The sequence below is a fragment of the Dunckerocampus dactyliophorus genome, chromosome 12 (assembly GCF_027744805.1).
Source record: "Dunckerocampus dactyliophorus isolate RoL2022-P2 chromosome 12, RoL_Ddac_1.1, whole genome shotgun sequence".
In the NCBI taxonomy this organism is placed as follows: domain Eukaryota; kingdom Metazoa; phylum Chordata; class Actinopteri; order Syngnathiformes; family Syngnathidae; genus Dunckerocampus; species Dunckerocampus dactyliophorus.
The window spans coordinates 23,950,368-23,963,498 of record NC_072830.1 but is presented as its reverse complement, the minus strand read 5'-3'; the positions used below and the strand labels follow the sequence as shown (position 1 = coordinate 23,963,498).

General features: G+C 38.9%; 1 protein-coding gene across 5 annotated transcripts in view; it reads right to left on the bottom strand.

Annotated features, from left to right (window-relative positions):
* Positions 1-173: 173 nt before the first annotated feature.
* Positions 174-13,131, bottom strand: part of slco1c1 (solute carrier organic anion transporter family, member 1C1) — a 29,159-nt gene continuing 16,201 nt past the window's right edge. For 4 of the 5 annotated variants that reach the window (XM_054794165.1, XM_054794164.1, XM_054794166.1 and 1 more), the window contains 9 exons: positions 12,979-13,077; positions 11,020-11,265; positions 9,021-9,185; positions 8,543-8,738; positions 6,891-7,056; positions 6,233-6,405; positions 4,079-4,143; positions 3,238-3,355; positions 174-3,157 (listed from right to left, as the gene is read on the bottom strand). In XM_054794165.1, coding sequence (XP_054650140.1) covers positions 2,920-3,157; positions 3,238-3,355; positions 4,079-4,143; positions 6,233-6,405; positions 6,891-7,056; positions 8,543-8,738; positions 9,021-9,185; positions 11,020-11,265; positions 12,979-13,077 — 1,466 coding nt within the window. In that variant the 3' untranslated portion in view covers positions 174-2,919. The remainder of the gene's footprint in view (positions 3,158-3,237; positions 3,356-4,078; positions 4,144-6,232; positions 6,406-6,890; positions 7,057-8,542; positions 8,739-9,020; positions 9,186-11,019; positions 11,266-12,978; positions 13,078-13,131) is intronic. The other variant, XR_008573142.1, reaches the window with a different exon arrangement.

Here is a 13,131-nt window from a genome sequence, read left to right as displayed (position 1 = left end):
ATAGACATACTGTATACAGGTATATGTAGACGCCGCATTGAGCGCTGAGCCGTACGTCAACGTCGCCGCCATATTGGATGTGTCAAGACTGCGCGGTAAATGAATAGTGTTCCCTCGTTTATGGCGGGGGATAGGTTCCCAAAATAATAAGTGAAATCCGTGAAGTAGCCAACTTCTTTTTTTTTTTTTTACGATTATTATACATGTTTTAAGGCTGTAAAACCCCTCACCATACACTTTTCTCAGACAGGCAATAACATTTTCTCACATATCTTTCGTTTAAACACTCTCAAAAAAGTTCAAATCTTCGTTTGAAATTTAATGATCAACCAACAGGTCAGACACAAGAAATTATTAAGTCACTCACTTGTACTTGCAACTTCTCCTCCTCTTGCAGTCCTCCTTCAAACTGAAGATTCATTTACAAGCTAGCAAGCAAGCAAGCTAGCCATGACACAGGAGACAAGGCGGCACAAAGGAGATTGATTGACAATGGTGTACAGCTAATCAGGACTCAGAAAACAATGGGCGGGGCAGACAAATGAGAGCGGGAAGAGAGCGAGAGAGACACTCAACTTCCCACAATGCAATTCTTAAAGGGCCAGGCTCGGCCTGTAACAGCATTCATAGGCTGTATTAACAAAAAAAGAAGCACTAAAAAAATCAGCGAAACAGCAAACTTGCGAAAGGCGAACCGCAATTGAGCGAGTGAACACTGTACAAGTAAACGATCTTACTTACATAAAGCGTCTTTCCCAAGTATATTATTGCGTGTGTGTGAATGTATAAACGAGAGGCGTTAACTTCATTTTCTTTGTAGAAAGGCACTTTATGTAAGTAAGTACATATACAGCGCAGCCCTGACACATCCAATATGGCGGCGACGTTGACGTATCCCAGCAGTGGACAAACCCGCGCTATGTTGCGTCTATCTATGTCTATGCTGACGCCACGTAAAACCACGTCCGGGTGAACGCTGCAACGCTGTTATTATCCACCTTTGATTTAATTAATAGATGGAAAACAAAACAAGTGAACGAATGATTCATGTTTTTTGGTTAACGTCAAAAATGTACACTTCAATTTTGCCTCGGTTTGCGTACATTTTCCACTTAGCATACATTATGTTATTAATACACCGCTTGACGCCAACCGTGTTTTTAATGTATTTTTATTCTAAAACATCCTTGTTAGCATCCCGTTAGCTTGCTACTACATGGAAACAACGATAAGTCAGCTCCGTTGCCCATCAATGACGACATCAGCAGTTGACTCTGTAGTTGTATGCAATATAACAGTTACGACACAAGTCTAAAAAATGTTAACATAAAATACATTTTTATAGTTTTACAATTGTCGTTTTACATGCATAAAACAATTCTAAATACATATAAGTGACGAATGAAAGGGATAAATGCACATTTAAGGTTACTTTAACCTTGAAGATGTTATGTGTTGGCAAAGGCACAATGTGGCAGTGAGATCAACACGAACACCACCTTCCTGTTTTGCCATGAGTAATTTCTTGAATTCAGCAGTGTTTGTCACCTTCTTTATCAAATGGCACTTGAAACTTTCTTTGGCTCCAATGTGGGTTATTTGCAGCTGTGATCAAAAGAAAAGCAGAGACTTCAAGTGAAAAACCCCACTGAATTCAAGAAATATATCACGGCAAAACAGGAAGGTGGTGATATCGGTGCCAACAACACGTCGTCATTGAAGGTAAAAGTAACCTTAAATGTCCCTTTACTCCTTTCATTCATCAGTGATATGAATTTATATGCAATTCAAATTGTTTTCCGCATGTTCAACCATAATTGTAAAACTATGAAAACTTGTTTTCTGTTCACATTTCTGGCTTTCTGGAACAGATTAATTGGATTCACATTATTTCTTATGGAAAAAACTGATTGGGTTTGAGAACGTGACCTCCTGGAACAGATTAATGACGCTAACCAACGTTCCACTGTAATACGTAGAAAAGATGATATATAATTGAGCTAAGGACATTACACAAAACAAACACATTTTGTGACACACCCCAACTATTGTGGCATACTATTTTCACCCAAGTCATGTACAGTAATTCAAAACAAGAACTTTTATTCTTCTGGGTCCCAGGAGGTACCTGCTACATGTGTACAGTGCCTTGAGATAACCTCTGCTGTGAATTGGTGCAATATAAATATAATTGACTATAGAAGTGTTTAAAAATAATAATAATGTTGTTTAAATGATATGGAATATGTGTAATATTACATATGTTGGTTATCTGTTGGTAATCTGTAGACCAGTGGTCCTCAATAAGCAGCCTGTGACCAAAGCTTTTCGTTTCGCAGGCCAAACATCGCCCAAATCATGTCAACCATTCAGTCTCATTCATGCAGTACTTCCTCCACTCTGCAGGGGGCATCAGCGAGGCGTATGCGGTAGATGACGACACTTGCATTTAAACAAATATGTTTAACAGAAGACCTATACTTCATTTAGCCATTTTTATGCTGGAGAGTGCATAATTTAGGCAAAAAAAAGAGCAAAATTATCTTCAATTTGCATATTTTTGACTAATAATAGGCCGTATTCAACCACAAAAAGCATGATTTATTCATTATCAGTAATATATTTTTTATATCTAAGTGAAGTTGCGAAATTCGCACCGCAAAGTATTACTTAATTATTATTTTTAAAAAACGATACCATCTGACAGTGTCTGCTGAGAAAAAGTTTGGCCCTTGGACAGATGTAATTGAGGACCCCTGCTCTAGACTTTTAATAGAAGAGCCCTGCATCATATGATCACATTTAATGAGTCCCTGCAAATCTTACGTGTGTGTGTGTGTGTGTGCGTGTGTGCGTGTGTGTGTGTGTGTGTGTGTGTGTGTGTGTGACAGGAGGGTTGTGACGTCACCTCCTGGAGAATCACAATCGCGTCTCACGGCCTGTGCCATTGTCTTTACTTCTTTGTAACCGCTCAGAATTCGAGACGACAAATTCTTCCTTTCTGAGTGCCTCCAGCTCTGTTCCGCCATTGGCCAGAGATCCATGGAGGGCATCCTGTTCCTCCTTCTGCAGCTGCCTACTAAGCAGGATGAAGCCTGGGATGCAAATTAGAAAGGAGATTGTCCGCAGGCTCAGAGTCAGGCCCAGGTATGCTATCCTGAGAGGCGAGGATTTAGAAAATTACAATTCATTTGGTAATACATACTGTATATGTGCAATGGCAAATATGTATTCTACCTGTAAGCTGTAGTGTTGTATATTCTACAGGCTCCTATTCCACCGCATCGCTTCTGTCCCCATTTGAGACAAGTGGTGTCAATGATTGCTCCAAAGTAAATGGGCGCTGGGATTCCAGCTGCAGAAGAATCAACATGCTATCAGCCATTGTGTAACCTATAAATGAATACAGAGTAGATCCCCACTATTTGCTAGGAGACCACCCACAAGCAAATAAACGCAAGTAATTGAGACACATTTTTCTGGGTGCAGAGTCACGGTCTAGCATTTAGCCTGGTCGTCAGGCTAACACTACAACTGCGCGTCTGTCCACTGTGGCGCCGCCTCTGTCTCCCTCTAAAGCGGCTACCGATGGTACACTGCTCCGCAGGCTGCTGGGTCATCCCGGCTAGCTGTCTGAGAAGGCATTTCTGCAAGCCGCGTCATCCTGGTCGCCGTCATCTCTGCTTGCCTGTTGTAATTCCAGTAACGACTTATGACCGGATCATACCAAGTTGACTGTCGAAGCTAGTGCTTCCGTAGCCACAAAGGGCCATCTTGCACTGACATCACTTGTTATGTTGTACATGTACTGTATGTTGTTCTGTATGCTGCAAGTTTTAAGTTTACTATCGCATATTTATAAATGATTACACTTAGGGTGAATGAGATGTGTTTTATGCAGAAAAAAGGCCTACAGTTTTTTCAGATTTTTTTTAATGTATTATTATTATTGTATATTAAAAAAATAAAAGAAAATTTTTATTTGTTGTTTTTTTTTTCTAAAAATGTGAAATTTTGCGGGGATGCGAATGTTGAATGGCGAATATGGGGGCTCCACTGTAGGTTCAGAGGGACTTACCAAGTGTGTGTGTTGCCAGAGCATGGAACCCCAACGCAAATGATTTTAGCTGCGGTTTGATGCACCTATAGGTAAACAGGCACGGAGACATTTTTATTACATTCAACAAAACATGTTTAAAAATGCCAGCAATGGTACCAATTCAATCCTCAATTAAAGTTAAAGGGCTTCAGTTCAGGAGAATGTATTTAAGGAGAAGAATCATCATCATAATGAAATATTTTGTCATCAACTGTTAAATAAAACAATAAAAAAAGATCCAATCTATCAATTCTATAGCATTTCTGATTTTCACACTCAACCAGACGGAATAAAATTATTTCTGTTAAACTTTTCATTTAGAAATAAAGTGCTTTTTATTGAGCAAGGCATCCTAAAGCGCTGAAAATATGAAAAATTAACCAAATAAGTAACTTGTTAACGACACATTATAAGAGGATCGGGTATTATGTGAGAGATCTTGAGTCAATGCATTATAAAATATATGCATATAAACAATATTTATTATATATGCATTTAATTGTAATAGTAATATATTGTAATATTAGATATTATAATAATATTGTATATGTATTATATGTAATATATCATAAGACAAGCCTGAATATAAGATGAGCTCTATCAATGCCTGTTTTTGGAAAAATATTTTAAAAACAAAATGAATCTCTTGTTTTCTTTAAATCATGTTTTCATTTGTAGTGAAATAAAACTCGTAGATTGCAATAAAAGAGACATCATATTTCTGAATTGCTCAACAGTTGTTTTATAAAATTGCTTCCATGATCACCATTATCATAACATTTGCATCCTTTACAATTTAGCATGACTCCAACCTGTGGGGACACGTTTTTCAAGCAGGTCTCTGTGGAATGACTGCATCTCTGCAGGTGCCTGTTGTGTGTGAGTGATAGGAAGAAGAGCGCTGGATCGCTTGGGCAGAAGTAGTTTGTCGCCACCAGCTGGTTTGCATGCATAAATCTCTAGACTCCAAATATAAGATGACCCTCCTTTTACAATCGTATTAATCTTAGCAGTCAATATTAGCAACTGAAAAGCTTCATCGCTTTTGTTTGCTGTTTTCTTGTTTTTAAATCAAGACATTTCGAAAACATGACAAAAAACGTGTTGAAGCTGTTTGATTGTAAATATTGGTCGCTAGGATTAATTTTGCACTAGTTCACATTCTTCAACAAAAAATGCTCACATTCAAACAACTGACTTTATGATTATATAACATTGATTGTGCGCTTCCATCTTGTCATAACTTAAAACTTAAATAACTTAAATCCTGCCATTACTGTGTGAAAATCAACTACATTTTGAAAACAATGAAACTTTTTAAATTCGATTTTCAATTCAATTCAAAACGTTTTCTTTTAATTTAAAATTAAATTAAATTAAATTTAAAGGCACCCTCTTGGCCGTGTATCATAGCAGGCTATATGAGCTTTAGAAAAACAATATTAAATCACTTTGGATGTGTTACTTCTTTTTGCCGTAGAGTCATAGAGAAGCAAAGACATCAGTCGTGACGGTTTTTTATCATAAGAAGCTCCTTGAGACTAATGCATGGGAGGAATAGTCATGCCATACAGTACATTGGAACAAAGAGCACCCTTTCATGGTTTTTTTTTTGCTGCATCGGTGTCATCAGCTCACCAATATAAAAATAGCTGTGTATTTGATAGGAATGATGCAAAGCAGCTCTTTGTATTAACAGTCATACAACAGCCTCTCTGACCTACTTTGTGTGACAAATAAAGATTTAATAAAGATCATGTGATTGGAAAGAGGCTTTTTAAAAGGTTGGAACAGAGCCCAGTGGGTTTTCCAGCAAGAGAGGCATATAAAATCTGTAGAAATTGCAAATTATACTACAACTATATATGACTCATTTTGTTGTCTCTGCATACTTTGATCCAAATACAGCACAACTCCCCATGAACCCCAAGCTTGTTATGCTTTAGCAGTGTGGTGTGAACCATCTTGCAGTGTCCAACTCAAAGTCGTGCAAGATGAATGGAAATTTCTCGTACTAACACACCAAAGCACATTCGGGCCACTTTGTTGATGTTAAAATTAAAGGGAAGTCAAGTGGAAGTTCGGTGCACTTGGTGGTCTGAAAGCTTTTAGAAACTCTGTCGTGAGGCTGACCTGATGAGAAGCATGTAGCCTGGTGTGCCTCCCAGGGAGATGATAAATGAAGTGATGACAGACAGCGCTAAGAAGTACGGGAACATCCTGTCACAATCGTCCTTGTCAGGGCATTGACCTGTAGAGGCCGTGAAGTTGCCAGCCACACCGACACAGCTACAGTTGGAGAAGACCTGGACACAAACGTTATACACGTGATCATGTGTAGGTTAGGTACTCGGGAATTCTGTAATTATTTGTTTTACTTATGTAACGCTGTGTAACTTTGCAGAGGAAACACTTAAATCGCACATCCTAGATTCCGATAAAGACTGACAACAAAACAATGAAAGAACAATAAATGAAAAAGTGTTTGTCCCCTTCCTGCTTTCTTTTTTTTTTTTGCATGTTTGTCACACTTAAATGTCTCAGATCAAACAAATTTAAATATTAGTCAATGGCAACACAACTGAACACAAAATACAGTTTTTAAATTAAACTTTTTACTATCACACCTTTAGCGGTCTAATCCATTAAAAAACTCAAACATCAAACATGAATTTTCGTTATATGGCAACGCGCCTCTAAAAAACGTGGATATTTTGATCAGGCACTTAAACATTATTACAGTTCATTTCTGTTGCTGTACATAGACTTCCCATTTAACATTCTGACGTACTGTGTTTGTTCCTGAGCCAGTGGAGCTGGTACAGCCAGCATGACAAGGAGAAACATACATGATCCCATTGCCTCCACAAACTGGGTCCCAGTTATTTGCTGAACAAAAACAGTTGGAGTTGCAGGCGTTGAAGACGGACTGCTTTTCATAAGATATCCCCTTCACACTGGAAGAAAGAGAACACAAGAAAAATACTAATTAGAATATTAAATTTTGGTACTGTATTTCCGCAAGTCGGAATTTGACCAAAAGTTTTGGGAAAAAGAAAGCTCTGAAAAGAAAGTTCCACACAACCTATTTATGTATCGTAATCCCTTGTTTATCGCAGTTAATTGGTTCCAGACCCGACAGTGATAAGTGAATTTCCACAAAGTAGGATTCCTCAATTATAAATGGAATATTTCCGTAGAAAAACTGTTTACGACCTTCTAAATATGGTTTTTAACATTATTAGTGCCTTCTAGACATGAAATAACACCTCTATAGTCTACTTTACACTCGTATTACCTAGGGATGCTCCGACCGATCGGCCACTGACCCAATTTCCATAAAAAAACACGTGATCAGCGCATGCCGATAAACACCAACAAGTGTCTCGTATTGAGCGTGACACACGCTACGCCAATTGATTGATCACTGCCTTAGCAAACCTACAGTATCGCCATTCGACAATTCTTGCATCTTTGTTCAAACGCTTTGCCTAGCTGTCACTGGCTGTACTTTACATTTGCGGCAGCTAGCTAGCTGCTAGAGTTATCCACCTTGCTTCTGGTCTTTGGACTCCAAATGTGACTTTTTTACCACAGTGACATTTTGTTTTTAAAACAAACAAGCAATGCGGTTAGTTCGGAGGTTGTTTTTGTCCCACGGGGAAACCACAAGCGGATATCACGTTCATGGGGTACGTACCAACTTTTTCAAGTGTCACTGAACAACTTTACTCTCTTGTTGTCAATATACTACTTATGTCTTGACCTCAGAACACTATTTGTGTGTGGTTGTTTAATGAACATTACAGTGTGTCCATCCTTATGATAGTGACACTTCCACACGGGTCCTCCTATTTTGCCAGCTGATTTTGAGTAGATCACCAAAGGGTCAAACTTTTAGTAGCTTTTTATTATAACTGTTGACTTGATAAATAACTATATGCCTTTATATAAGGACAATTGAGCACAAAATAGCCTAAAGTCGATGGCCACGCTGAGTAGAGATCTGCTTGGTAAATAAAGTAGTGTACAATTGAAATGGTGCCTGTCATAAATAAAACACAAATAGCGGACAGCTCCAATGGTGGTGAAAGTTGGAAACCCCTGCAACCTGGAAACTGAATTTATTCTGCACCACCACCCACCACCCCACCGGCCATCTAGACAATTCAGGTATCAACTTATTGCCACCCTTATGTGAGTAATGGTCTCACCCTGGCCGCCCCAATTAAAAATTTCTGGCTCTGCATATCTACATTTGTTGCTTTATATATCAATATCAAAGTGGCCCTTCCTTTTATTTTTTCGTATGTGGGGCTCGTAAGAAAAAGTTTGGACATCCCTGGTATATAATGTTACTTAAAACATTGTTTTTACAGTTAATAGAGGTGAATTAATGTATTGAGTGATTGTAATTGAAGTGTGTGGTCTCTTGAGACCCACCTGTTGTATGGAAGCGTCACCCCGGCCATCTTGGCATTCTCACAGCTCATCGCAAAGAAAAACAATGACAGGATATAACCAATGAGAGATGTGACGAAGGCAAACTTTGCTGCTCCCATTATGTTCAGCTTCATCTTCTTCATCAGGAGACCACCAGAAAAAATCCCAATTGCAACGGCTGGGATGTTAATCACACCTGATATTTAAGATTAAAACAGAATCACTGTAAGTGACTATCATAGTACAATCATTTATGGATCAAATATAATGTATGTAGAGGTGCCATAAACTACAACAAATCATTCAGGTCACAACAAGGTCACTGCCATTGAATTAATGAGCAAAAAACTGTCAGACCTGAAAAAAAAGATGTACCATATTTAGCCATCTCTGTTCATCCCAGGAATTTATATCAAACATGCAAAATGTGTACACGCTGCACTGAGCCTTCAGGCTGTTTAAGACTTATAGTTCATACCCATTAGAAAGTTTGCCTTGGAGGCAGACTGCCTAAAGTGCTGCTCGATGTACTTGGGCTTGTAGGTGACCATGCCGATCAGAGAGTTGAGCTGGATGATCGTCACACACAAGTAGATCAAATACACAGGGTGTCCCAGTAGAGCCCGCACAGTTGGAAAAAAGTCTGCCAAGTGAAAGCAATATAACAATGAGTTAGTAAATTAGTGAGTGTATTTAATGTTGACAATTGAGTGTAATGATTGCTTTTCTTTGGTATTCTTTGGTATTTGGTCAGAAAAATTAAATGTTTCATAAATATCACTTGGACTTTTCTTAAAGGAAAACTGCACTTTTTGGAGATTTTGCCCATCATTGTTAATCTTTATGTAAAACGTGAACAAGCTGGTACTTCTGTGCTTTTTTATATGTTCCATAGTGCACCCTTTTTGGCACCATCGCCTTTTGTTAGTTTTGGACGGAATAAATGGTGAAAAACCTCACCTGCCTCCTGCCTCTGTGTCTCTGGGATCCAGGACTACACCACACCGTGACAAAAGCTATCCAATAATAAATAAAATATTTCTTACAATGAATGGGACTTCTGGTGCTGCCTGTTTTTTCATCGTACTCCGTATTTCTTTCTTTTTTTCGCCATCTTCTTTGTCAAAAGGGTTGGCTCTGCAGAATTAGTTAGGCGACTATTTAATTAAATAAGGGAAGTTTACTTGTTAGCATCTCAGTGATCCGTGTAGGCTACCGTATTATCCAATAATACAGTTTTGGTGTCTGATCTGGAAAATATTGGAAGGACAGCTGGCATTGGCTCCGGCCACCCGCGCTACGCTACAAAATGGATGAATGGATTAAAATGCACACGAAAGTTTTATATTGTGAATGCTATTTTTAAGGCTGTGATTTCTGTAATGTTTTAATTTAAAATGTGAGCGGAAAAAAAAAAATGTCGGAGAGTCAGATGCAGTCATCAAAAGTGCCACATCTGGCTCCCGAGCCATAGGTTTCCTACCCCTGCTGCATGTGAAACAGCTGCATGGTGCATGTTTAGCAAATAGGTTTCTTACCATTAGAAATGTTGTAACAGAGCTATGCACCTGTTGTTGAGAGCAAAGGCCTCTATGAGCTGAATTGAATTAAACAACAATCCATCCTCTCCTCTATTTTCTTTTCAAGGGATGGAAATAATAATGTTCAATCAATGCACTCTGCACCAATTACCTGAAACATACATGTCTCGCTCCTTTTATCATGCTACAATAACTTGTTTTGTTAATCACTGTTAATTTTTGACAAATTACAGTGTTAACAAAATGGAAAAGGTGAATATTGTCTCGGGATGCTCTTGCTTTCTTTGTCAGTTCGTCTTTTTATGTGGCATGCTATACATGTTCCCTTTGTCACAGTACTTTTGGATTCGTTTTATTTTGAAGTTTGACATTTTTGATCCTTACTTGATTTAACCCTTTTTGGCTTGCTTCCTGCATTTGGGTCCACCTGATTAACTCTGCAAGATGTAAAGGGGTTGCATTTTCCCACGTCTCCTCCCAGTTCCTTAGCCCAGACATGGTGAATTAGAGGGATTGTTAAGCAACACATAACCAGAGCATGCCAAAAGTGATGTAGGCCCTCTGCCCAAATTACTCCTGTTCTTTTCAGTTTGAAGAGATTGCAATTTGTTTGTCACTGTCTGTCAGCCATTTCTGTAATGCAACCCCTTATTTTTCCACTCTTCTTCTTCACTCATGTATTTATGATGGTTCACGTCTGTGGACCTTGATCATTTATACTCTGAATTGCAGTTAGAAATGTTTAAAAAAAAAACCATAGAAATTCAGTTATAAAAATGATTCTATTTAAGTCAAGTTTTAAACATACACATCTGTTTGATAGGATATAAAAAATAGATACACTGTTTCAACATGGCTAATAAAACTTGTCGTATGTATTCAGCTGTTGTTTACAATGTGCAATCTCATATACAGTACATCTTTATCCTGGCTTACCTTTTGCCATCTCTATGAAGCTCATGTGCTCCTCTGCAGGATACTTATGCTTCATGGGGACAGAGTCTTTTATAAAACTTGTCTGCTCCGGCTTCTCGGGGGTGTGCTTGCTGCCTGAAATGTGCAATGAGCGTGGTAGAAACCAGAATGGAACAGCAGAAAGCAGGGTGATGATCCCTGCTATGAGGTAGCCCAACCACCAGGCTCCAACCCAGCGGGAATCTGCTGGCGTGATGGTGATGCTTTCTGTGTTGGGAATAAAGAGAGAGGGTCAATATAAAATTGAATAGGATGACATTCACAAACTAAATGGAACTTAATATCCTTAATTGTACAAAGTTAGCCAGATCAATTACAACAAGAGGTGGTCTTGGTCAGCCTCCATGCCAAAGCATCAGCTAAGTTCTTCTCCCTACTACCCATAAAGATTACAATTTATGAGATACAGTGTAAATGAATTGTAGTCCACATGATGTTCATGTTGTGATATTAACAAGAGAAGCGGTAGTGTGTTGTTTATATTCAGATTAGTTTACACTTGCTTCCCACAGGCTTTTAATGTGCCCAAACGAGGGGGGTACACGGCAAAGCAAGTTCAGTGGGTTAGCGAGCTGTGTTAAGTTGAAAGCCGGACTTGCAGTGTTCAGGGAACGTAGCTCTCTTTTAAAGCAGCTCTATCACCATGGTAACTCAGGCTAAACTCATAACCTGGTCGGGACTTTCAGCTTAAAATCAGCTACGCATGTGCCACTGTTTCACTGTTTAACTAATTCGTAGATGGCGTCACCATTTATTGAGAACCTACAGGGTTCCCGACGGGACATAGAGGAAAAAAAAAGAAAAAAAACAGCATTCCCAGCATTCCCAGATGATATTATCCATCTATAAGCGAGATAGATTTTCAGACGAGGGAATTTTCCTTTCTCGCTCTGTTGGCGGCGACAGCGTTGCTTTTAGCAGTCATAATCTTTTGAGAACTCCTCATAATGCCCCATAATAATTACGTACTTATTTTTTGTAAAATACACTGGCTGGCATCACTTCACATTTCAGCAGAAGTAGAATAATATGACGTCAAACGCCCCCTTCCATGTGAACGCGCACTTAGCACAAAGCCGAAAACCGGACTTGACAAAGTAAGTTGATAACCACCGTCATGGGACCAATTAAGTCTGATTGCGGATGTTGTGGACGGTTTTGTCGAGTTGCATCTTGAGCACAAAGCCTGAGTTTGTTGAGCCACTTTTGCCGTATACCCCCTGTGTCTTCTGGCTGTTTAGCAACTGTGATCAAGGAAATAGAAGTCCATATGACCAGCAACTTCAAGTTATCTGTCTTGTCATTATTCTGCAGGTTCAAATTGGACAGGTGGATAACTGTCATTATTCATAGCAGTCCAATGTTAGCTAATGGGACTAGTGGGGGCCATGGGACATCAACAACCCATACCGTAATGCAGTTTCAATAAATATGGCAAACTACAGGTGTGTGCTGCTAAAATACTGTATTTTAAAAAAGTAAAATGCATATTGTTATTTTCACAACCAATTTGTAAATGTCATATAAGGTGAACTTGTCAGAACACATCTGCCTTTCCAGCACTCTATTTGATTGAAAGCTTCTGTGGATCATGATCTGTGAAGCCAAGTGATGCTAATCCTGAACACCTGTTCCCACTGCCCTTCAACTACACCTGCTGCACTCGCTGTTTTAACTGATAACATCAAGTCATGTTTTGTGAAGGCCTTCTTCATTTTTGCTCTTGGAAACTCTGCAATGGATTTCATATTTTGCTTGCTTTCTTGTTACAAGGGCACAAGAACGGCACAAAGACAAAATTAATAAATATTTGTTTCCAAAACAGTGTTCCTTCTGAGTCTGCTTTGCAGTATATAATGATAGATGGCATTGTGTGGTGCCTACTGTATATATCATTACATAATAGCTATATTGACTTACCCAGTTTTACAAATCCAATGTCCACATAAATCTTTGCACATAAGGAGCCTAGCAGGTAGCCAAAGACAGGCCCCACCACAGAAATGGTCTGCACACAGCCTAGAACACACAAGCATTCACTAAAAAGACAGATACTGTGAAAAAAGATGTGCA